Genomic DNA, 26,008 nt, shown 5'->3' with positions numbered 1-26,008 from the left:
ACGCAAACCTGAATCCCTATTTGCATCAAGTTCCAACTGTATGACTAACTAATTCCCTATTTATGTTAAGTAGCAATTAAGTGGGTTTTTTTAATAGCTGTCGAGTGAGTAGATATGCAAGATGCAATTTATACAACACATTTGTACAACTAAATTTTTGAAGTCAAAACTGTTTGGTTTTGGTCAGACTCTCAGTGTTGTCCCCCCACAACAAGGAACATCCAGAGTCACCATCATCACCATCACAACTACGACTCAACCCCACAGAACAGCTACCAACATAGTCAACATAGTAACTATTATGCCACGCCACAGAATTATTACTGGGGATCTCAGACGTGTTTCTGCACCCCACAAAATTAAATAGGAACCATTGAAGACTTTGGATAAGAAGATTACAAATGATTTAATCTTTTGTTATGTCTAATCTTTTGTTATGTTTAATCTTAAGTTATGTCTAGACATAACTTTGACACAATTGCCTATATAGAGCATTATTTGAATATATTAGAAAAACTTAGCACACCTTAGATGTTCTTTAAACATATGCAAATCTGTAAAAACATTTGATCTAAATCATTTTCATCATTATTTTGTCTCGCTATACTCGTTCCTCCGACGGTACGTGAACGCAGCAAAAGTTCGAACAGTATGGCGGCGGTGTGTTTGACAACACTAACAGAGCAATGGATACGTGACAGACTTCAGTTAAAACATCCTTTTCTTGGTAAGACGGTCTCCCTAAAAAGCGCTCGGTATAAAACCGAGTAAACATTGAGGGTAAATTATTCACTTTCAAGCTTTTCCTTTTGAAAACGTAAACCTATAAGACTCTTTCCCAGGCCCGAGCGGTGGTAAGAAGCTAACCAAAGCTAACGTAGCATGAGCTGTTTCCTGCATAAATAATATTTTTTTTAAACAGGTGATGTTCGGACACTGAGTCTCCCGGGGACACATGAGGAGAAAATCAGGCATCTTGGAAATGCTCTGAATAATTTTTGCCGTCTAAAATCTCTGGATTTGTCTTACAATGCCATCGTTTCGTTGGAGGTTTGTTTCTCTGCAGCTCATTCTGTACACGACAGTATCAGAAGCTATTTCATTAAGCTATTCTTCTTCAATCCGTTCAAACTAACACAAGTAAATAGTGCTTAATTGTTAAGTGGAAAGAAACGAATGTTATTTTACAAACAAAAACTGTAAAAGTGTGACGTGCATATACAGTACAGACCAAAAGTTTGGACACACCTTTTAATTCAATGAGTTTCCTTTGTTTTCATGACTATTGACATTGTAGATTCACACTGAAGGCGTCAAAACTATGAATAACGCATGTGGAAATATGCACTAAACAAAAAAAGTGTAAAACAACTGAAAATACCCCTTATATTCTAGTATCTTCAAAGTAGCAACCTTTTGCTGTGATTACTGCTTTGCACACACTCTGCATTTTCTTGATGAGCTTCAAGAGGTCGTCACCTGAAATGGTTTTCACTTCATAGGTGTGCCCTGTCAGGTTAATAAGTGGGATTTCTCGCCTTTTAAATAGTCATGAAAATAAAGAAAACCCATTGAATTAGAAGTTGTGTCCAAACTTTTGGTCTGTACTGTATATATTCAGTCCCTTTTGTCTGACACCTTTAAATAAGATTTAATGTGAGTAATTGCCTACCGCTGTCACCTAATATTTCCAGAATGTAATTTAATCTCATCTTAAATACAACTACAAAAGTATCGTTTTCCTTCCACTTCACAGTCATGTTCTACTTTGTGTTTGTCTTTACATGAAGTCCCAATAAAATACATGAAAGTATTTGGTCTCTCTCACATAGAATATCAGTTGTCCTGTCTTTCACACATCTCCTTTAAATTCTTTTTTTTTTTTTTACCTCAATTATGGTGTTTAGTTATAAGAAAAAACAAAAATTTTTATTCCTGATTGAAGTTTGTTCTATTTATATAACCAGGGGATGAAGCACTTGAAGAAGCTGGAGAGGCTGATTCTTTACTATAACTGCATACCATCCCTAGAAAAAGTACAAGTGCTGTACGAACTTCCAGTTTTAAGGGAACTGGACCTCAGGCTAAACCCTTTGACTAAAAATTGCCCGGGCTATCGACCACATCTGGTGCACGCCATGCCCAGCCTGCGAAAACTTGGTAAGACATGCTCAAGGTGTCCACACTGTGCTCATCACAGGCCTGGATATTTGTTTATTAGGTGCAGTCATTCATTCATGATCTTTCTTTTACAGATAATTTTCCAGTCAGAGACACGGAGCGCAAAGCTGCAATACTTGAGTTCTCCACTCAACATCCCTCTCTGCAGCACAGCAGCTTGTCCCTGGATGGACAGCAGGGCCTAGGGTAACACAGGAAGTCTTCACATTCTAGACAAAATTTAATTATGTTTTCATCTTACCACTATCATACCTTGTACCTTTATTAGCACCTCTGGTACAAATATGAAAGAAGCTTTATAAGAAATATTCTTTTCTTTCAATGGCATAATCTCACTCAGACCACTGTGTGTTTATTCAGAGGATGAAAACATTATTATTTTACTAAATTGCCAGTACCAGAATCACTGGCAGTTCTGCTATTAATACCTTGTGTCAATCGGACAGCAGGCAGTCTTTCCTCTAACATTTCCCAGGATCGAGGGATGAAGGTATATAGAGAGCAATGAGAAATGCCCTCCATATGGCAAAATATTGTTGTGTTGATTTGGCAGTATGTTTTAGATTATGTTCATAAATCCTGTTTTAGTTTTCTCGCATGGACCATCTGGAATTTTGCTTAAAATGATGCTGTGACCTTTTGACCAGCGGGTTTTCTCTTCTGACCCACAGCAACGATATTTTGTTGAATTTTGTTGAAGCAACTACCAGAGATCAAGGGGAAGCTGACTCTCTTTTGGAGGGTAAAATTTTAAAGTTCGGCAGCAAATTATAATCTGCTTCTTCCACAATTGTCTTAAATTTCAAACTGACATCTTTACTTAGAGCCTAACAGAGAAGAGCCATATGACTTTGTGGTGCAGAGGAGTTCAACTCCAAAGAAGGTGATTGGTTGTTTTTTTTTTTCATATTTTACATCAAGCTGTTTTATTGATCGGATTGCAAAAAATGTCTGAAATCTTCAGAGATTTCAGTTCACATGGAAGTTTTCTCATTTGAAATATTTTCAAAAATTCTATCTTAACTTACAAAATGTCTCAAAATGCACCATAAATGTTACTACTTTTAAAGTCCCAACTACTACTTCATCTTTTAACTTACTAATGACTTTTTTTTTTTATTGTAGGAATTGGCCAAGTCCATCCTTCGGTATTCCTCCACTAAAAACTGTAAGTGTTCAAACTCATCCATTATTTCTTAGAAGACTCTTAGTCAGAATATCAGATTTCAGCAATAGCAACTTTTTAACTAATTTTCTCCCCTTTTATCTATATATTGTCTAAATGGTCAGTTTTTGATGTCATCCTTTTGAATCTAACACTCAAGACTAGTTGTGCTCGAGTTGTGAAGTTCAGTCCAAGTTGCCACTAGGGGGAGACAGAGCCCATTTTAATTATTTTAAACTAGAGCGTGTTTGTAACATTTATTTTTACTTCTTTATAATTTCCCAGCTCTTGCTGAGTCCAAAGACTCACAGATGAACACACTACCTCATAATCTAAGCTCAACATCACCGAAAGGAGCCGAAAGACCAAAAGTGTCGTTTGGTCCTGTTTTTGAGAAACACAAAACTTTGCCTGGAAAACAAAAACAACATGACTCGTCCAGCCTGACCAGACACAAGGCCAGGGGTCATTTTACCGCAAATCCTGGTGAGTTTTTAATTTCCTGTGAACTCCTTTACACTAGACTTGGACAAGTCAACAAATAGCAACAATTATTTCATGACATATCAGTAACTGTGTACCTGCCACATTTTCCTAGCTCGAAGTGACCACCGTGGCTCTTCGTTTGGTGACATTTGCCCTCCTAGTCCGCTGCTTTCTGGCTTAAACCTCGCAGATCACTCTAACCCCGTACTATATCCGGCCAGGCTGACCAACTCGGGCTTTAACAAGACGGAAGGGAGATCCGACCCACAGCCGCAAGCTGAAAAGAAAAAAAAGGTTGGCAGTTTTCTTTACTAATTGGTACGCTGAACCTCGGATTATTCCATGTTTGTTTAATTATATTTGCTGACATCTCTGCATTCCCCTCTCAGGGTGGTTACCGGAAACCCCTGGAGATGCTCCTCAATTTGGTGGACAAACACTGGCGGGGGGAGAGATCGCTGCATCACAACAACAGCTTCCTGTGTGAGCCGGCCAAAAAAAATATTTGAGGCATCCAATCTCAGGATCTAGAGAAGATGAATGTGTTCTCATCCGATCTATTTTTGGCTGTAGCTCAGGCGGTGCAGATCCTCTCCATGATGGAGAGCAATATTTCCAGTCGGGAGGCTGAGGTCAGGACATTAAGGCAGGATGTGAATGTGCTTCGCTTTCAAGCGCTCTCACGAGAGAACGAACACAGAACAGAAGTGTGTGACCTCTCCGCCCAGCTGGAGGAAGCTCGTAGAGAGGCGGTAAGTTGCCTCCACTCTTAAATAAAACAAACAATACTTTAGCTTTAAGAAAGTTGTTCATGAGTTGACACTTTTAATCCAGGGCAAACTGAATGAGCAGCTCAGGATAGTGTTGGAGGAAAATGTCGCCCTGCAAAAACAACTCATCAAGTTAGAGCGGCAGTATCTGAAGTCGATGATGAAAAGTTCACCGGTTACTCAGATCCGAGGTGGGTGTGATTGCCAGAGATGAATGTGAGTCATGTTCCGGCTGTTTTCTAAACTAACAACACTTCTTTGCGTTTGCTCATCCTTAGAGGCTCAGACAGAAGTGGAGGAGCTGAGGAAAGAGATCGAGGGCCTGCGGATAAAAGTGCAGGAGGCCGAGAAACTCCAAGAACTGTCAAACATGCTTCAGGAAAGCCACAGGTAAAGATGGGAGATCGTCCCTGGGTCAGTGTTTATACTTGGGTTTGCTGCACAAACACCAGAAGCATTCACACAACCTTTTAACTTGTCACGGCCATAGATTTAAAAGTGTTTTATAGTCATTTACCGTATTTTTCGGACTATAAACCGCTACTTTTTTCCCACGCTTTCAACCATGCGGCTTATAGCCCGGTGCGGCTTTTCTGCGAATTTTTCTTCAACCACCAGGGGGCTCTTTAGCAGGAAGTGAATTATTGGAAGTTAAAATTGGAAATCAAAGAAGAAAGTTAGAACAAGCACATTCTAGCAGCAGCAAGACAGAGAAATGTTTTCAAACTAATACCCCCTGATCAAGGAAACGACACAAGGAAGTTCATATGATGCCGCTTTTAAGTTGAGGGATATCGATCTGGTAGTACAGATCGATATCCGCTCCACGTAAGCTCAGCGTGAACGAATCCTTGGTTCGGCGTTGGAGACGGAGGGATGTGTCCAGCAGATTTATTAAGAACGCAGCCCTCCGCTGTGTCTTAGTGGAAAACCGAGAGCGGTGGATATACCAGCGGCTTATAGCCCGGTGCGGCTTATATATGTTTCTAGTATTTTTTTAAAAACTGTGTCGGTGCGGCTTATAGTGAGGTGTGCTGTACAGTCCGGAAAATACGGTATATTTCATTTTGCATAAAGTAATATATTTTTGGAGCTGTTTTCACGACAATTCACAAGTAAAAAATTGAAAAGTGTGGCATTTATTTGAATTCCAAGCAGCCAAGTGAATACTTTGTTGTATTTTTTTCCAGTTTAAATGTTGACATTTTTTAGAGCATCTATGAACATCAATTTTCAAGTCTTTCCATAGATTTTAATTGGAGTTAAATTGCAACGTATAAGTAAGCTTTGATATCTGTCCGGCTGGGTGGTGGACTTTCAACTCGGTCTCAATTGTTTGTCAGCTTCTTACAAAGTTTCTTTCAGGTTTGCTCGATCTTCTGATCAACTGACCAGTTGCCTGACGGTGTCAAAGAAAAGCATTCCCACAGGAATATGGTGCCTCCGCCATGTTCCAAGATATTGTTTTTAGGGTGATATGTAGTGCAAGTCTTCCAACACACGTTACATTTGCACATAAACCAAACCAACCAGGTTCAATTTCAGTTTCATCTAACAACGTCACCTTGTTGCACATGCTTGCAACATGTTGCAAGTATGTTGCAACATTTTGTACATGAGCACAAGAGGTCCTCATATAGGAACTACATGAGGACCTCTTGTGGCTTTCTTTCAACGATGGCTTTCTTCTCGTCACTCTTCCTGAAAGGTCAGACTCATCAAGTGTCAGACTAATGGTGAAATATTGTTTTATAGCCTTACCTGGCTTTAATCTTCTTCACAACCACATCCCTGGTCTGTCGGCTGCGTTCCTATGTTTCCATGATGCTCTTTGTTCCCTAATGTTCTCTAACAAACCTCTGAGGCCTTCACTGAAAATGATTAATTTGGTGACTTCTGAAGGGAACTGGTTACATTAGATTTTATGTAATGGAATGAGAGGAAATGGGACCTGACAGATATTTTTATTTGTTCTTAACAAAAGCATGTATCATTGGTCTGTCGGCCTGTCATGTCAAAGCCCAATAAGGGACCCTGAGAATACTGTAGCAAAGCTGGGTTCTGTTTGTGTGATTTGTTGTTTGTGTTTATACTGCAGGTCCCTGGTGGCTACAAATGAATGTTTGCTTGCTGAGCTTCGGGCAACCGCGGAACATTAAAGCCATATTGAGACACGAGGATTGCGTATCAAAGCAGAATTATGCCAAGCTTCATATAAGCAATAGGTACATTATTTTTTGTAATTTTCTGCTTAATTTGAACGGCTGCAGTTCAGGCCATTTACATTGTGTACAGTCTGCTTGCATTTTAATGAGGTGTCCTTTTATTCTGAATGATTATATATGGGGTGTTCTCTTGATATAAACAGTTAAAAGAACTGCAATTCATTCATGAAAGCTTGTATATAAGAGCGTGTCAGGGCTGTTATGTTAACAAATGATTTTAGGGGGAAACTACGAAGGTCGTGATGCGTTTCCTGGATCTGTGGCAAGATTGTGTCTGTAATTTTTTTCTTTTTTTTTTCAGGTCAGCCGTGTATCCATCTGCTTTCTATGCTGCCGTGGATTGAATGCATCAGGACTGCAGCTGCACTGTGACTTTATTTATATGTCTGCCTCGGGCCCGAAGAGCCGCTCACACACGCACACTTTCCTCCTGCAAACCTTCATACGAGACTTGGCTGAGCGCCTTAGAAGCGAGCTGAATGTAGCCGCTGCTTTTATCTGGATTTTACAGGTCACTGAGCGGATGGTGCGACCGCTGCAGAAGCAAACCCCTGAAAAGGCCATAAAACGGATACATCTTTTCTGCTTATTTATTTTCAGTAATGCAATATAAATCAAGTACACACTTTTAGAGGCATTGAGAACAAGAAAAGTAGTACACTGCATGCACTGGGGCACAATAGTACTTGAAAAGTTTTTTTTGTTTGGTTTTTTTTTTTTAGAAAAAAACAAATATTTCCTCCACATTAAAGGTGCACAATATTTGGCATTAAAAACACAAAGATACTCAAGCTAACACCAAAAAGCTGCTAGTTTTGCACTCGATGCATGATTCTTCATCAGCTGAGGCTACAGGTAGTGTGTTACACACAATAGTGTTATGTTGGAAAAATACTTTACACAAAAATTGTTGTATGCAGTTTTCCCTTGTATCTGGTAGAGTATTTAAGTAAACATTAAACCCCTGCTTTCATCAGGTAATTACCGTGCCTTAGATGACAGTAGCTTACACAAAAAAGGTACAGACAAATAGGGCAGCTTTAGAGGACAGCTTACTTTGTACAAGTACAAATACATACAGTCATTGCAGGCAAATACAAGGTTTGATCATGATCCCACAGTTTCAATACTTAATTTTATTTATTTATTTTTTAACCAAGGAAATACTTAGGTCTGACCAGTAGTCTGTAATCACATCAGGCACAGCAGTTTAGGAAAAAAAACAAAAAACCTCTGTCATCTATATGCTTCTGAATCAAATGCAATATACACAACATGCACGAGGTACAGCAATACAGAAAAACTAAATACGTAAAATTCAGTGTCTTAAATTAGGCTAATTGGCAGAAACAGTTTAGAGTATATACACAACTTTAAAGCAAATATATTAGAGCTACTGTGTATAAATCTGATAAGGAGATAACATAACTAAAACGTTGAAAATACAATCTTGTACAACTGAGCTTAGCCAGTGGGGGAAGATAATCTGCTTTAAATGCATGTTGGTTTGTATATAATTAAATACCAAAAGATCAGAAGAATAATTATGTTTAAAAACTATTATTGAAAGGGCAGGTCTTTTATCATGTTTCATGAATTATAAAGTAGAAAAGTTGTGCCAGATTATAATGCCTCTAATTTTCTTCCCTGGTCTTAGATGTGTAGTATATTTATCAAAATTAGAGAAGCCCAGAAAGGCCAGATGCATAACTTTTAAAAAAATTGCTTAAAGTGAGATTTTACTCTTGTAAACAAAAACATGACTTAATTTGAGATCTTTTTGAGGGTGTAATGTTTTTCATCTGTCTAACCAGGATGCAATCACTCCCTACAAGATTTTCGTGAAAAAATACGCACACAGTTTAAACTTGTGTTTCCATTATTTAAACGGCTTGAGGAACCTCCGCATTATTTAGTGAGTCAATGAAAGAAACGTAAAAACTGGACACCAGACTTCCTAAACACAGAATTGATAAGTGCGGGTGAAAAAAAAAGCACTCAAGATGAAATGAGGGATTAAAGTTCTCAAAACAAACAGCAGTTATATCTGTGTCAAACAGAAAGTGCGCCAGTCATCTTTAACCCGACATCATTCTTTCACCAGACAGGGTAATAGAAATATTTCAAATAAAAAAAGTGCAATTTTTTTCCCCCTTTTAATCAAATTGTTCTGTTTTTGTTCTTGGCACTCTGTTCATTGTGCTTGTTGAATATTAAGGGGCCGTATCATAAGAGGCTCTAGCGGTTCCTCTCATTGGTTCTTCTCAGTGTTTGGCAGTAACTCGCTATCAGACAGGAATGTACCAGCTGGTGATGACTTCGTAAAAATACATGTAAACAGTTTTCCAGTTCTCACACAGAGAATAGTTTAAAAACCATCTTTTTTTAAAAAAATCTCTCTTACACACAGACGTACACATAAAAACAAATGGGCTGGGAAATGTATGAGCTTGTATTCTTTTGTGCTTTCTAGGAGTACTCTGTAGAAAATCATCTTGGCAGTTGATGAAATGTTTTGCCTTCACATGGGTCGGCCATCAGTGGGTTTGTTCACTTTCTTTTCATACGTCCCTCGATGTTTGTATCCCGATACGTATCCCGAAGTGTCGACGAGGTCCACCCGGCCGGCCTTCCCCTTCCCTCGGCCGGTCTCATCGAAACGCTCCTTGTGCGACCCCGTGAACTTGGTGGTGTCTGTGAGGCGGCTCACCGTGGGCGAGGCCACAGCTCTCTGTGGAGCGGTTTGCAGAACGTTCGAGTCATAACGGCGATCGCTGGTGAGACTGATGTGAATTTTGTGACGGATGAAGTCTTACCGTGACTCCTGCGATGACCGGCGCCTTCCCCTCAATCAGCTTGAAGACCTCGGCCTCAGCATCTTCTCCGGTCTTTTCTTTGTATTTCTTCCGAGCCAGCTCTCCAAGTGCCACTTTGAATTCCTCAAACGTGATGGTTCGGCAGGATTTCTTCCTGAAAAGTTGGAGCAGAAGGAGACTTGAGTTTAAATTTGGGGAAGCTTTACTTGCAACTATGTGAGCATAAAACCCCAAAAATGACTGTAAATGTCTTCGGTAGTTTTGCTTCCAACTAATGAGACGTTCCTGTTATCTTGAAACAAAATGAGAGAGGAAAGGTTGGGTGATATCTCATTTTACATAAACATCTGGAGATGCTCCAGCAGAACCACAGCTTTTAAAGCTTGCTTTATCAACAGACCTCTCAGAACAGATTAAAAGGGCTCAGTTAATTTTTTTTATCATCTTGCAGGCTCACAACATGAACCATCCTGAGACATCTTAAAGGACAAATGGGTAATTTAAATGTCTAATTACATTTAAGTCTAAAATAATTAACATTGATCCTATTAAATGCATGTAGCTACAATCCATTTCAGACTAGTTAAATGGTGCTTTTTAAATGCCGTGAAATTTTTAAAACTTCATTGTATTCTATTGGGATCTAAACACAATGATGGGAAAAGACATAAGATTTGAGGGTTTCTGTATACCCTCAAAAAAATTGCAGTTGTGGCTGCAACCAAAGGTGGCTCTAGAAGTGGTCAAAATGCAAATCCATGTCACTCTTTTCAGTTTTTATTTGTGGAGAGATTTGAAAGCCATGCATCTTATTTCTCCCACTTCATAATTGTGAGCTTCTTTGTGTTATCAAATCTTAATAAAATACATTGAAGTTTGTGGTTGGGACATTATAAGAGCGAAAAAAGTTCAAGGAGGATGAAAACTTGTAAAGTCTCGTAAGGCAGTATTCAGCCAGATTTAGTTGATCATAAAATGAGATAAGAAGAATGATTAGAATACAACCAAGTGTCTGTGAAGGTGTTCAATTCCCATGTAACAGATCACACTTTGAAAATATCCGGTCATCAATCATTGCTGCTCTGAGAGCACTTCAGTTTGACTCGCCTTTTGCCCGTTTCACTTCTACATCAAAAGCCCTTAGTAACACAAACACAAACACCCATTGCTGTGGAGATAAATCACCCAAACAACAGCCTATAAAGCCAACGGTCTCCCCAGGCAACCGTGCTGTCATAGCAACGAACTACAGCAAACAAGAAATGTTTGGGCTTTACTATCAGTTTGACTTTTTCGGTGACCCGGTGGTGGTTTTGTTTTGGAGATCATTCAGTGGCGAACATCTGAAGCTCTGATCCTGTGCGTCTGTTTCATGCCGTCTACGGTCAGAGAGGAAGCTGGACTTTCAGCTGCTGCTCCTGCAACACATCTCTCTTTTCTGTTTCACCATGCTGACATGCTCAGTTTCTTACAAGAAATGGCAAATGGTTTTTTATATATATACATATAGTATTGAAATATGCTCCAATAAAAAAGGCAAAATATTAAAAGGCCCAAGCAATATCAGGTCCAATAGGGAGTAAATGTAAAATATGAGTAACTCTAGAAAATAAATCCCCTGTCATACGCTGATACTAATTAATTGTGAATTATTTATTTGTCGCCCATGGCTTATGCTATGTTTTTGTGCCCTGAGCTACAGCAGAGACAGACCTTCATTTGCAGCATACTGCCATATTCCCTGAGCCGTACTGTGATTAGCCAGTGCGAGTTTAGTTGTGTGTGTGAAATAAATAAATAAACTGACCCAGGTTAAAAATAAATGTACGGTGTAATAATCAAGAATGGAGGCTCTTCTTCCCCTGCTCAGATATGCCTGAATTAAGAAACTACACAAAACTTCACCCCTCGCTCTACTGTATCTCTGCTTTCCTGGGAGGCTCTGAACTGTACACAAATCTCCTGAATGTACTTCAGTATTCTTCCCAATATACTGTGGGTGTACCTGATAATCCTCAGCACTTGAGATGCAACATTTACATGTAAGACTTATTGTATGCAAATGAGCGCAAATCCACCAAGCCTAACAAGACAGAATCCACTTTTAGTTTCTTACATGTCTGCAGTGATTCTGCAGAACGTTGTTGGCACATTTCTCAGTATTGGCCAACAGATCAGGGTGTAAACAAAGCTGCACAGTCACCCACTAGATCCTTTTTTGTACTTGCCAAGAAGATCATTCCCATGCCAACAGAGATGGTGTCATTGCAGGTGTCTCAAAACAACAAAAATTGCTTAGACTTAGTGCAAAGGTGAGGAAGGCAAAGGTTAGTTTTCATGGATATATTAATAAACATTAATGACTGAAATAAGGTAATGCACAAGCAACCAATCAAGCTACATGTCTGACATGTATCCCTTTAATGTCTCAGTTAAAAAGAAAGATTGTACAGGTATATAATGTACACTCATTCCAGTTACACATTTTTTAAAAGCCAGGTGTTTAATTTAGGATTTAGTTTTAGGATAATTTTTTATTTTTTTGCAATACCAAAATACTAAAAGTGCTATTGGGGTTGTTACTATTAGAACTTTTTTTTTTCCACAGTTGGTTCTAAGAACAGAAATATCAATGTCTTTGGAAACAGAATTACATACAGTCTATAGTGTGCTGTTTAGTGATACAACTGCACTAGTTAATGCATGTGGTGTCTTGGTATAGTAATATTGAATAATCTGAAAATTATTATTTTTTTATTCAGATGAGCGGTTGTTTTTTATATGAGCAGCATTTGTGTTTGACAGGCTTTGCAGTGATATTCAGGTGCAGCCGTACCGCCTGTTAACAATAAGACTGCAATGGGTTTCTAAGTACAAATTTTTCATCACCACTTTTTTAAATTATTCTCTCTAATACCAGAATAATCAGTGCTATTCTGATATTATTCAGAATAATACTATATGTCAAACTTTTAAGTTCTTATCATACATTTCTACTAATAAATGTAAATAATACATTTAACTAACATGAAATATAAGGATAATTTTATTTTTTCAGTTTTAATAAGGACCTCCATCTACATCAAAACTGCTAAAAACAAATACATTCTTGAACACCAGCAAAACAGAAACTTTACAATTAATTAACAAATCCAAACTTTGCAGGATTTAGTTAAATTGTCTATGCTGTACATGTTTAAATGTAAACTTTATTTGCTAAATTATTTGTGACTATCACATGCGCTGTTAACAATAGCATATTTATGGCCAAAGACAAATAAAAAAAATACCCTGGTAATAGTTTAGTTTAGCTGTGCGGATAAAAACCTTTTCTTTAGCTGTCAAATGATATTGAGGTCACAATCATTGTTGTAGCGACTCTACATCAGTAAAATCAGACATTAAAATATGAATCAGCAAAGCCTGAGGAGATAAAAGATGAGCCATATCTGGCCTTTAGCTCTGGCTGCTTTCTGATGGAGAGCTTCATCTGAATTAAATGAACACATGAACAGATGTCATCATTTCGTACCTAATGAAGACTGTGAGCTTTCTTGGTCTATAATAAGCTCACAGTGATTTTATCTTACCCTGATCTGGAGCAATCAGTTCTTCAAAAGCATTTGAATCCAAAAATAAATGCACAAACATGCCTGAAGTAGTATGTATTTTTATAGATCTAGCCTAAATAGTTGTAGAATAAACAGGAACATTTAAGAGCACTACAGTAATAGCATTATGTTTTCATTTTAACATGAGATTTATGGCTTACTTACTTGACTTTGCTGAAAACAATGTCAACATCAGTGAGGGTGATGTTTTTCCCATCGATCACACCGCAGTCTTTACAGAGTTTGGACCAGTTCTTGCCGTGCAACTCCTTGCCGGTAGCACGAGTGTCACCATGGATGGCAAAGCGTCGAAAGGACTCTTCCAAAGCGGTGATCTCCACCGGTGTGGACGAGCCCATACCTCCATCACTGGTCCCATTAGACTCCGTCGAAAGCCTTTTGGATGTTCGGTCTTTAGAGTGTTCACTGTGTGGCCGTAGAGGGACTGCGCTCATGTTGGGGTGCTTAGCTGTCTGGACTTTAAAGTCGTCTATGTTGTCTCTGCAGGCGGAAAAAGTATGTTTGGCCATGCTTTAAATATGAGAAGTACGTCTGAAAATCTTTAATTTACATCTACTAAAGCCCCTCTGAAAACAGATTATTGACCTATTAGATAAAATAAGAATAAGCAGTGAATAAAATATATGTGATTGTAGAAAAAAAGTGACTTTCTCATAGGCAAAATGCTACAATTCATAAAATAAGTACATATATTAAGGTGGATTAATTTAAAAGAATGCAGATAGAAAGGAAGTATCAGTATCTGGGATAACTGCTCCCCTCCTCAAACTTCTCCCTATAGTTTCCAGGAGTTCTGGCCCACTCCTCCTGACAGTACCGGTGGAACTCGGTCAGGTTTGTACGCCGCCTTATTCGCGCATGTCTCTTCAGATCTTCCCTCAACTTCTCCAAAGGACTGAGATTGGGGTTTGTGATGAGCACACCAAAACATTGATTTTGTCATCCTTAAGACACTTCAATTAACTCAAATGTGTTAGTTTAGTTATCAGAAGTTGGTGGAAGGAGGCCCAAAACGTTTGACCCAAGTCAAACATTTTAAAAGGCAATTGTCCCTGATACAGACAAAATGTATGTTAATTTTGAATTCAAAGAATGTTACAAAAAATGTTCTTCCCAAGTTTTCTGGCATTTAGCACAATAGAAATATTTTTTGTAATTCTACCTAAGCTTAAACAAGAAAAGCTTGGTCTGCTTTAACCACAGACTGCAAGAAAAAAATTTTGTCTCTTTTTATTCAGTGAATGTAAATATCTGGTTTCAGCTATAGATATGATCTAATCCATATCTGCATGGGATTAGATCCCACGCAAGTCCAAACAGTTCTGCGGCAAAAAAAAAAAAAAAAAGTCAATCATGCTCTGAGGTCAAGTCACAACTTGCTTTTGGTCTTGTCAATTTGTGAGGCGTTTTCAACATTTTCCCAGAGGGCTGGAAACGTTAGATGTGTTCCCAGACTCACGATGAGTGTAAAAATGCCTTATAAGTTCTGGCACCAACATGAAACTCATTAACAAATACCTGTAGAATTTAAGGCCGAATAAATCAAAAGGAGAAAGTCAGATATTCATTCATTGTAAAATATAATGTTAGTTTAAATAGATGACTACTGAAACTTACTTCTGGTCTCCCATGGTTGAATAGGAATTTGAGTCCTGTGAAATGCTTGTATTAGATGATTTTTGGTTTCTTCTTGTGCTGTAAAAAAAAAAGAAGAAGAAAATATAAGGATGGAGGTGATTTACGATAGCATACGAGTTAAAACAGAGGCCAGAACAGAAAGGAGAATAGACTTAAAAACACAATATTCTTCAGATCTTGTTAATAAAGAAAACTGAAGACTTTTGTTTTGTCTACAGTTCATTCAGATCATTGGTCATCCAAGGTTTGCTATTAGAAAAGTATCTGACTGTTCTAGTGGAAATAGTGTTGTCCACTCAGACGTTGATATAGTCAGTCACACACAGTCAGTCAAAGCATAAATGTCTTCTTCATATTGGTTGCACAGAGCAATCCAATCTGTTACACTGAAACAACCCCGTGGAGCTTCTTTAGCTTCCTGCGACCACTTTCTCACAGTCCTTTTTTTAAAGGTTGTCTCTGAACAAGGGGTTTATATTCTGAGTGGAGAAAACAATGTTGTGATCTGATTTTCCAAGAGGAGGTCTTGCTTTGGAGATGTATGAGTCTTTGAGTTTTTTGTGGAATACAAATCCAGTGTCTTGCTTTATGTGGAAGAGCGGCTGTTAAACTTTTGAAGCGATGGCAGTGTAGCATAGGGTGAAGTGTAATTAAAAATCACCAGATACTGCTACAAATGCATTGGGGTGTTGGGTCAGAATCTTAGTAAGGACAAAAATGATGCATTACAAAATAACACTGGTGAACTCAGCTGCTGTTGTAAACTACCTTGTTGTTACGGTTACGCATCATAACAAATGTGCAAACTATAAAAGGTAATAGCGCAAATAACAAACCAGCATCCAAAAGGCAGATTTTCCACCAGAAATGCAGGAATTAAAATGTCCAAAAAATAAATAAAAATAAAAAATCGCAATGAAAGTGACAGCTACTTCAACGTGCTGTCAATTCTACAAGTAAGAATAGATGCTACACTCAAAGATCATGTACTCTGCTCTACATTTGATCAACCACAGAAAAAACAACAATAGATGTCTGAGTGTCATCCAAACACACAAATACTTACAAAGACGACATTTTTACAAGGTACAAAGTGTATAAAGTACATGGGGAACACCCGTGAGCAGTTTACTTTCTTCTAACTGCCTAAATTCTTGTTGACAAGGTTACAGAGGAAAAATAAGTCAAAGATAATTTGCTCCTAAGAGCGCTCACTCGGTTATGTTTCTACAAATACAATATGGAAAAGATCGTTTGTAGCCATGATATCACACTCTAATCAAATTTCAAACTCAACATTTTTTTAGCAATACTTTGCATGGTTTTAAATTTAGTCATACAATTAGCTGAGTTTTTAGCAACTTATTAATGTAATATATTTACACTACAAGCTAATTTACAGTATTTGACAGAATGGCATCACATTTACACAATTAAGCACAATGAAAAACGAACTGAAATGGGTCCTAACAAGACTCAACTCTTTTGGGGCTGCTGTCTGTGGTTTTATGACAGTGACACCCAAAGTGTGAGCCAGCAAACCACAGGTACAGTCAGTTTTTAAGAAAAAAAGGCCTATTTCATCTGTACGGCTTGGAAATTTTTGGGGGTTTACTCGAAGAATCCAAAGGTTTTTGTTGATTAAAATGTCTTTCACTGTGGAGGAGATAGGCTGTATTGGTGGTTAAAGTTTTCTGTCAGGTGTATTACTCTGAGTGCTGTGCTCAATATGCCTAAACAGCTGCTGTTGAGTCTGACCACAGCTGAGACATAGTTATTAAATTGTAAAGCGATTCAAAGCAAAGTGGTATGAAGCAGAACAACATTTTTCTGGAGACAAGGTCAGAGATGAACAATGTTAGCATTAGCCTAACTCTTACTCTTGAGCAAACTACTCCATATGGGAACATCAATAGGAACACAATATGCGTTTATTGAGCAGTGGAGAAGCAAGTGTCATGTTGGATAAAACTCTAGAAACAGTTGATAGAGCTATAACCATTTTAGATAATGTATTGAAAAAATAATTTAGGTAAGTGTAAACTTGTCTATTTTTCCATTTTTATACAAAACTCTTAATAGTGTCTCTAATCAGTGATCAGAATGCCATATACCAAATTCAGAACTCCCTCCATTTTATGTCTACAAACACATCACCAGTTAGACCCACAGAGGTGGATTTAAAGTACACTGAAGCACCTTTGAGTCCGACTAAAAGATAAAAATAGATCTTGAAATTATTTATTTTTCTACTGGATTCAAAACTGCTACTTCCAATAAGAAAACTTTAAAAAAAAAATTTAAACTAATTTGGTCAAAACAGAATTTTGCAGGTTAGACCAGAAAAAGAACGAGAAGTTAGGGTTGGTCAGTAAAAGCCTGATCATGCATCTCAAAATGTACCCAGCTGGGTTTGCAGCAAAGTGGAGAGGCTCCATTTTTGGTTACAACTAATAATAAAAATGAGCAGCTTGATATTTTAAGACATGCAGTTCAAGTTATTGCGTCATAGTAATGGAAAGAGACAAGCAGTTTGACAACAACCAAATTTTATGAAGCAGCCTCCCAGTCTTTATGGCAACAATCATGATTTTAAAGTGATTCTGACCTGATTATGTAATGTACACCAATGTGCAGAGAAACATCCAAAACTCAAAGTGGAACAAACGTGTTAACTTCAACAGTCTCCAAAGAAAGAAGATTAAGGTTGACATTGAAATTATTTGTTACCTAATCAAAGCCTTAGTATAATATTCCTATTTGGCATTGGTTTGCTGTGCTGTGACTTATTTTCTTTATTTTCCTCAGGATGACTTCACACAGTTTGAGCTGAGGGGTTTCTCTCTAAACACAGCAACCTGATTTGCATCTATAAATAAAAGAGCAGCAGCCTCACTCCTCCTTAAGTCAGCTTTTAATACTTGTACAAGGTGGTAAAACGAAACACAAAGTGTGAACGTAATGTAGTCCTGCCTGTAGCACATTTATAGAAAGATATCATAATAATCTAATTCCAGTTGAAGGGTTTCTGCTCACCTTTCTGCTGCCCCCATACTTAGCTCAGCATCCTTAAAGAAATGAAGGTTTGACCCAAAGCCACTAAAATAGAATACTCACAATCAACAGTAAAAAAGATAAATCCAACATGCAATCCAGAGAAAGAGCAACTTTCTGTGGATTAAACCATCTGCTCCCTTTAGTCGCCGGTAAAGAGCGTTCACTCACCCCCAGAAGCTGTGGCAAAAGTGAAGGGCTTTGTCTCCTTGACCAAGTGACCCACAGTCTCAACTGTGACCTCACTAAGTACACATGATACTTAAATACTCAGAAAAGTTCACGTTTTCAAGTGCCACACACGGACAGTGCATAACGCCATTATATTAAGCCACTCATTATAAGAGAAAACAGAAGAGATTATTAATGTGTATGAATAATGGCATTTATAGCTATGGACACTAGGAACCCATTGTGTGGTGCGAGTGGCTGCTCTGTCTGACCCCATGCCCATTTCTGAACACATAGACATGGTGACATCGCAGAGCAACACTATTGACAGCAGGGCTTTCTGTCATATGTCATCCAACACTTGTGCCAAGACAAATGAGATAGAGGTCCCTAAAGCCTCAATGTGACAGTATTGAAATGCAAAATGAAATAAAATTCATACGAAGAAACCTAGAAATCCTTCTGTAGCTACAAAGCAAACACGGGCAAATCCATTCGATCAAACTGCAAAGATGTCTTATCAAATTATGTTTACTAGGCAGCTTAAATGCTAATTAATTTTAAAGTCTGCTTTTTGGCTTTTCAATCCTTGTTACACGTTGTCCCTCTGTCACCTCTGTGCTCATTTCCTTTCTGCAGGTCTGCCTGTGATTTTCAAAAACAGAAAATGACTGAATAAAGTGAGCCAGTATTAAAAAAGTGCTTTGTGAATCAGGATTTAAACATTACATCTGGGCATGGAACGATTAAAGATTTCCACATTTTACCTTAAATAAAAACACCCAAAATGTAACATAAATTTGTTTAGCATGATCTACTTGCTTATATATAAAGCACTTCAATTGATTTAAAAAAAAAAAAAAAAACTAACTCTCTTTCTCCAACTTGGTCTTTCATGACCCAGAGAGAGAATCCAGCCTGACCATGAGGATGAAGATGGTAATATGAGTAATAAAGAAAGAAGATGACGTCATGTGATGAAAAATATCAATGTAATAAAGGAACTGGGTCATAGAGAACGTAAGAGACAAAACCATAAGATCAGTAAATAATTGGGAAGTAACAGAGTTGTAGAAAAGAAGTATGTAGTGGAAGGAGCTCTGATAATAATAGGAGCAGTTTATTTGTGAACTAGATGTTTTTGGATGATGCCCAGAGGATACAAATACAATTATTAGTACTGATGTAATCAGGGCACAGGTCAGGATGAATAATTGTGAAGGTGGAAGTAAAAACCATGAATATTCTTTAAGGATAATCAGTTTGCAAGTATAAAACACATCTATGGGTGAAAAATATTTTCCAGCTAAATTTTTAACTCTTACATGCAGCGATGTATGTGACAGTGGAGAAAAAGATGAGAGAATATCATGCAACAGTATTATTAAATACCATGTTTATTGCCAGTGTGAGCAAGTCGGTGTGCTGTTTTATCCAATAAATTAATTTAATCACAAATATTAAAGCTCAATTGATTCACGTAGATTAGATGCAATGAACCTATCCCATCAGCTTTACGGTTTTGCAACCAAGCTGTATAAATAACTTAGACAAAAATGCAGACATAAAGCCACAATCACACTTATACACTGAATGTCTTTCCTGCCAATGCTCTGTTTACCCTGTATGTATTCATTTTAATTTGGCTTTTCAGGCTGATTTTTCACCAGTCCTTTTATGGTACATTGATGATAATCCAACATACAGATGCAGTGGTTTTAAAAACAACAGTTTTATAATCCTTCTTGGCAGCATTGGTAGGGTTCATAGAAAAGCTAGAAAACCAACCATAGAAAGTTGTTCAAATATCCAGCCAGCATTATGACATGATCTCGTTGATGGCTGCAAAAACCACAATTTGTTTTAGAACCTTCCTAATATGCCTTGCCAATGTGAGTGTATGAATATAATTCTGGGTGTAGAAAATCCACAGAATCAAACTTGTGTTCCCAATTCATATTTCTAAATAATTATAAACTGTATGTTGTGTCATCCGTTCACCCTGAAAATAGAATGGTTATGACAATTCAGCTGCCTGAGTGCTCACCCTCCTTAAGCAGCACCAACACATAAAAGAGTCTCCATTAACATTAAGGGGATACAGTCATTTTTAATCATTTTACAAAAGACAAGGCAATCCAACATGTCTTTTTTTTATGGGGCCGCATCGTTTCACTGAAACTTGATCAGCACAACGATCATTTTACAACTGTGCCATGTTTTCTGCTCCAATTTGCTCCATACAAACGAGCTGCCGTTTGGTTAGAGGCAGATCTCCAGAGACAAATCTGCGACTGGATGACAGCATGCTTACATACGCTTGCCTTCTGGCCCTCCACTGCACAGATGAATGCTTTAACAATAAACTGACCCAATTTGAACTGCTTCTATTCATAGCAACAATGGGTGTGCCGTAACCAAAAACACTGGATTTGCTCTTGAGAAGGTAAACGAAACATAAAGACTGAAATACATTGGTACTGAAGAGAAAAGACTGCGCTGCTAATTTGACAGATGGTGTTTAGCTCATGAAGTGATGTCACTGTTGTCAAAGTGATGTGTGCGAGTGGTGGAGCAAGAAGACAGTGTACACCTCCATCAGGGCGTCACAGTGAGTGGGCATGCAGAGATCCCATCTGTCTTCTGTCCAGACCAGCATCCTTCCCAGACAGATGCTCTGGAATGTGACCTTATCAGACATTCACGGCTGCAAACTGAAACAGGTTCAACTTACAGGACTAAGCCAGATGTGTCCAAGTTTTAACTGGTTATGTTAAAAATTTGAGAAATGGGGATGGGTTGGTATTCCAAAAAATAAATTGATAAGTTATGGTTTCAAAATCCCCAAAATATTCCTCCTTTTATGCTGTTAAAAGTTATTTTTATAAAACATTAGCGTGACTGGAGTCTTGTCCGGCTATGTGGAGTGAAGTAACACCTCACTACCCCTCCCTTACCTTTTCTGGCACACATTGCAGTCGCTCCCACACAGTGAAATGTTTATAAAGTCGAGGCATGGAGACTAAAGGAGCTCCACCCATTGCTGTTTATAGGGTATTTCTTGCTTGAAAATGCAGTCAACACACGGGCTAGAGCAGCATGTGTGTTAAGCCACAAGAGCAGCTAGCCTGGCTAACTCACCAGCTAACATCAGGCTACAAAACTCTCAGTGTCAATCTGTAAAAAGCAGAATGACAAAAAGAGATAATTTTCTGCACAATAAGAACGTCTACTTAAACAAATCTAAAAAATCCAAAGGTGTTTTTTTTCTACATCTACCTTGAATCTTCCAACTGTGTGTGAAAAAGATATGTAAATAATCAAAAGATGACCAATCTTTTCAAATATGTTTTAGCTGAAACTGACTTTAATTTTATTTCACATCTAGAACAGTAGGATTTAATTCTTTTTCAAAACCTCATCTGTGTTTACTCATGTTACATATGAGTTACATATTGAAAAACAGTTGATGATGATGATTTACACATTACATTAATATTAAAGATGATGGCCAACTACCGGACTTCCTTTATATACCACAAACTGAGAACAGCACATGTAAAAATGAATAAAGCAGCATTTACTTGAATGGTTGTAATAGTAATATTTTTGAAAGAGCTTTATTCCATCGGCAACTGCGACCCAGACACAAACCATTCACAGGAATTTTGTTTTTTTAACTTTATTTGTATATTTTTCAATTTAACATGCAAAAGTGAAATATAGTCAAATAACCTTCACAAAACACAAACAAAGCAACGACTTATGCCGACTCTCTCTTAGAAGAAATGATACCCAAGAGACTCACAGGACAAGTTTAACACAGAAAGAACATTGGTGGTGCACTGCCTCCTGCCTTCATTTCCCAGGTAAATAATTATCAGTCTGTCTGTAAATAACCAACCAATGCAAGCGTAAGAATGGATTAAAGGTTCATAAAATAGAAATATCCCAAAATTGATAAGACTGAAAAAAGACTAATTAACAGACAGTAGAAATCTTGGCCCTTATCAGTTTAGCCATTAATTTCAGCCTCCAGGTTCAACTGATCTAGATTATTCCTAAATAAAGACACCAAGACGGTTGAGATTATCTACTGCAGGTAAGAGGTTATTGGCCTATGGCATTTTTAAGGGAGCCTTACTTCAAAAATCATGAACTACTCTTTTAAAGCTTTTTTGTTCCATTGACTTTAAAAGTTGTGGGAAAAAAAAGTAACTTTAAAGCCTCACCTTTAAATCCAGAAAAGTGATGTTCTTTGTAATTTGCGCTCCTCTATCCGTTTTTCTTGAATGCTTAAGTAATAGATGATACAACCAGACTCACTCCGGAGCTGCAAGCATGCTTCAACAAAAGACACAACAATCCCAGCCTCTTTATTAAACAAGGTTTACTTAATCTAAATACAGCCTCCAAGTCGGTGCCCAGTTTGATGACAGTCCCCTCTTCGCTCTGCTGCTGCACAGCATGAAAAAAACCCCCAAAAATCACAAAGTTGAGCCCAAAGTCTAAGATCACCGACAATCTGTCTCAGAGTCCTCGTCTCTGCAGTAATCCAAACTGCTTGGTGACTCAAATATCTTGGCAGGCAGAGGGATATAGAGATGTTTTAAACAAACTGCAGCAGTTATTGTTGGCAGCCACATCCCGAGAAGCACAGGCAGCATATGAGAAAGCCCAATGGTTCTGTTGCAATTGTTTCATTTTACTAAAAAAAAGAAAAAAAAAGATGCATGATCAAATACACAAAGGTGTCATCAACACAGCTAAGATGAAGCAAAGTCTCCTGGGAAAAGCATGATTCATGTTATTTTTGATTAAAGCAGACTGGATGTTAGAACGTTTTGGCTGCTTAGGAGTTCAACTCTCCTAATTCTCCCCCTCCAAATAAATATGGATCTACGGTCCCTATTTATTCTGAGGACATTCTCTTGATTCTATAAAGATCTGTGGGATTTGAGCCATCACCAACAAAATGAGATAATTTACAGTACACTCTGAGGTTAACTGCTTGTGACAGAGCCCAGAGGCCCTTGAACTAGCGCAACGTTAAGCTGTGCTGAAATCTGGGACAAACTCAAGTCACCATGTCTTTATTTCAGGCAAACCCAATTCAACCTCTGGGGAGAATATGGCAGCAGAGGCAAACAGTAAGAAGAAAACAGTTTTTTTTTTTCTATGATCACATTTGTAACCAAATCTCAGTTTGAGACTATTTGGACTATCATTAATTAGCTGTCAAACAGCTTTGCAGTATAATGATGTGATTACAGTGTGGCGATGGACTCGTTTATTGCACTCCCTTGGTAAAAATGAGAAGAAAGTCTTAAAATAAATAAATCTTTTAATGAAATATCATTATCTCATGAATTCAACCTTTGATTTTGATATGCCACTGGTGAAGAAATAAAAAAAAATCAACATCGAAAATCATTTGTTTTCGCAAACACCACCAGTTATTTTTCACACTCTTTACAACCCGTTTCAATTAAGGCTTCCAGCAATTACGTATACAGCGCACTCTGCTGAGTTACACAGCTGATATGTTTGCAGACAGCTGTAAACATATCTATGATGTTTACAGCTATCTGTAAACAACACAGATATTCAAGAAGAAACAGCTATGGTCCAAACCAAGCTGCCTGCAGCATTTAGCCAGTCATAAATGAGGCAACAACAGTAATAAACATCATCATTCTGTTTCCATGAAATATAAATATGATGTGACACAGACGCTCATTCCTCATATAGCCACTCTTCAAACTGGGAAGGACAAGAGAACTTGCCACTCAGGTACTGTTTGTGATCAATCAGAAAGTGGCTACAAGAGAATGTCTTCTTTGTTAATATGCATAAATGAGAAAGTTTGACAGCTTGAACTGTGACAAACGGGGCTGGTCGCAACTTTATGTTTCCACAGTGGCAAAAATCTGCCAAACTATACAAGGACGTCAATGTACTTTGGTCAGATGAGAACAAGATTGAGCTTTTCAGCAACAAACTTCCCAAGTGGGCTTAGTGTAAAACTTAGGTTGAATGTGTGTAAAGGCATCTCATGTCTGCTGTGGAGCACAGTGAAGGATTTGTGATCCTGTGGGCCGGTTTAAAAAAAAAAAAAAAAGGTGCGAGGAACCTTTTTAGGTGTATATCAGGTGTCACTTGAAGACTATAGATTTAAAATAAAATTGTGTCTGATTATTGCTTCTTTCTGCAGGATAATGACTCAAAGCGTAAAAACAAATTTACATTTGACCATTAGTTAAAGAGAAGAGAGGTTAAGCAAGAACTCAGGATTGTGTTGGATTTAAAGAGATGGTCAAAGATTCTTCTCTTATTATGTTTAAACCTTGCAAAATGTTTTAGAAGATTAGATGTTGTTTAATTGAATAAAATGTTAAGAACAGCACCAGGAATTGTGCCTCGTAGGATTTCTATGAAAAATAATTATGCCTAAACAGAAGACTTTCCTACATTTTTTTAGTGTGAGCTTATGATACTGCTATAAAAGATGGGTATGTTTTAAAGGCTGTTTACACACTTTTACCAGGGGTCCCTATAATCACAAGAACATCCTGTCCTCCATTTTTCGGGAAGCTAATATTAGAGGGAGGGGAACTTTTTTTTTTTCATTGATAATTATATAACCACCTACAGAAAAACAACAGCTTGACGTAAAGGCTACAGCATACAAGCCCCTGTATCATTCAGAAACGTAAATAATGTTTACTAGAGGACCCTTCACTGTGGCAGAAAGCTCATCATGTTTATATTACTGAATATGGCCGCAGCTGCTGTAGACTGAAGAGCATCTGAGCGCGTTTGCAGAAAGAAACATGTTACATAAATGTGCAAATGACAGCTTCACACAGAGTCCACGTGATCAGTTTGTTATTGTCGGCCACATATAGAAGACTGTCAATGCAAAAAAGAAAAAAAATGTACCGAGATGACCTGGCTGCTTAAAAAGGCTAATTAAAAACCAGAGTAAAAAGAGACATGCAGGACTCTGCAATCAGCCGTACTTGCATTCGTGCATGAATCATATAAGTCAAAACGAGACGCATTAGTACAAGTTTTAATTAACCGTACCGTTTCGATCACCCAGTGACGCAATCCTTCAGCGCTCCCAGTCGATTTCAGAAAATCATAATATTGCGCGTCGATCCGGAGCCCTTCTCGCAGATCTCCTTCCTCCCCCGCTACGTGCTCTCAAATCTGCCCGATGGTTCAATCCCCTGCGAGATGCTGAAGAGAAACCGGGCCGCTGATTGGCTGCCACCGTGCGCGAGGAGCTGTTTAACGCCTTCCCCTGTATTGTTGTAGAAATTGTGCTGCTACAGTAAACAGCGGAGCGCTCATAAACATGAATGGAGGAGGATGTCAAAGACAGCTTTATTCAAGCTATATTTACACTTATTTCTGCTAATAAGCAAACAGAGCATTAGGCACACAGTAGCAATTTAGTATTTATCAGAACCTCGTTGGAGTTAATTTAATTTCTAAACTGCGGGTGACCGCAGGAAATTTTCCTCAGCTATACTGCCTTTATATTTCATAATCTATTTCTTCCATTGGCTGAAGCATTTCTCTTAACAGACTTGCCTTCTGAACTTTGCTTTCTTGATGTCCAGTGCGCTGCGGTTATTACGCAATCAGAGTATGATGTGCTGGACATGGATGGAGGTTATGTAATACCCTGCACTCCTTAAGGTGAAGCATCTCCAGTATTTTCTCTTACGTCAGATGTATATCTTAAAGGCATGCAGCAGGAAGTGGTGAAAACACTTCGGAACGGTGGCATGGTCGATCATGATGAAAGCAGATCGAGCAGACTGTAATCACGGATGACATAATTGGCTGTTCAATCTGA

General features: G+C 38.1%; 2 protein-coding genes across 5 annotated transcripts; one reads left to right on the top strand and one right to left on the bottom strand.

The window, feature by feature from the left end:
- Positions 1-642: 642 nt before the first annotated feature.
- cep72 (centrosomal protein 72) lies at positions 643-8,057 on the top strand. The gene is made up of 15 exons (XM_014470860.2): positions 643-727; positions 923-1,050; positions 1,968-2,160; positions 2,256-2,367; positions 2,853-2,923; positions 3,006-3,064; positions 3,307-3,349; positions 3,632-3,832; positions 3,945-4,126; positions 4,222-4,315; positions 4,406-4,584; positions 4,667-4,793; positions 4,881-4,992; positions 6,701-6,827; positions 7,129-8,057. Exons 1-14 carry the CDS (start codon positions 652-654, stop codon positions 6,759-6,761), a joined length of 1,638 nt encoding a protein of 545 aa, XP_014326346.1. The 5' UTR covers positions 643-651; the 3' UTR covers positions 6,762-6,827; positions 7,129-8,057.
- tppp (tubulin polymerization promoting protein) lies at positions 7,402-25,433 on the bottom strand. Of its 4 annotated transcripts, XM_023330931.1 has the most exons (6): positions 25,228-25,433; positions 22,371-22,846; positions 14,893-14,970; positions 13,420-13,755; positions 9,644-9,797; positions 7,402-9,558 (listed from the first exon to the last, which is right to left on the bottom strand). In XM_023330931.1, exons 3-6 carry the CDS (start codon positions 14,904-14,906, stop codon positions 9,349-9,351), a joined length of 714 nt encoding a protein of 237 aa, XP_023186699.1. In that variant the 5' UTR covers positions 14,907-14,970; positions 22,371-22,846; positions 25,228-25,433; the 3' UTR covers positions 7,402-9,348. The 4 variants fall into 4 exon arrangements, with proteins under 4 accessions (XP_023186699.1, XP_005804717.1, XP_023186701.1 ...); XM_005804660.2 differs by lacking the exon at positions 22,371-22,846 and having other exon boundaries at positions 25,228-25,432; XM_023330933.1 differs by lacking the exons at positions 22,371-22,846; positions 25,228-25,433 and adding an exon at positions 18,139-18,158.
- Positions 25,434-26,008: the final 575 nt, after the last annotated feature.

The sequence above is a fragment of the Xiphophorus maculatus genome, chromosome 3, assembly GCF_002775205.1.
Source record: "Xiphophorus maculatus strain JP 163 A chromosome 3, X_maculatus-5.0-male, whole genome shotgun sequence".
Lineage (NCBI taxonomy): Eukaryota > Metazoa > Chordata > Actinopteri > Cyprinodontiformes > Poeciliidae > Xiphophorus > Xiphophorus maculatus.
The sequence above is the reverse complement of the archived record's forward strand: the minus strand, read 5'-3'. Positions and strand labels throughout refer to the sequence as shown.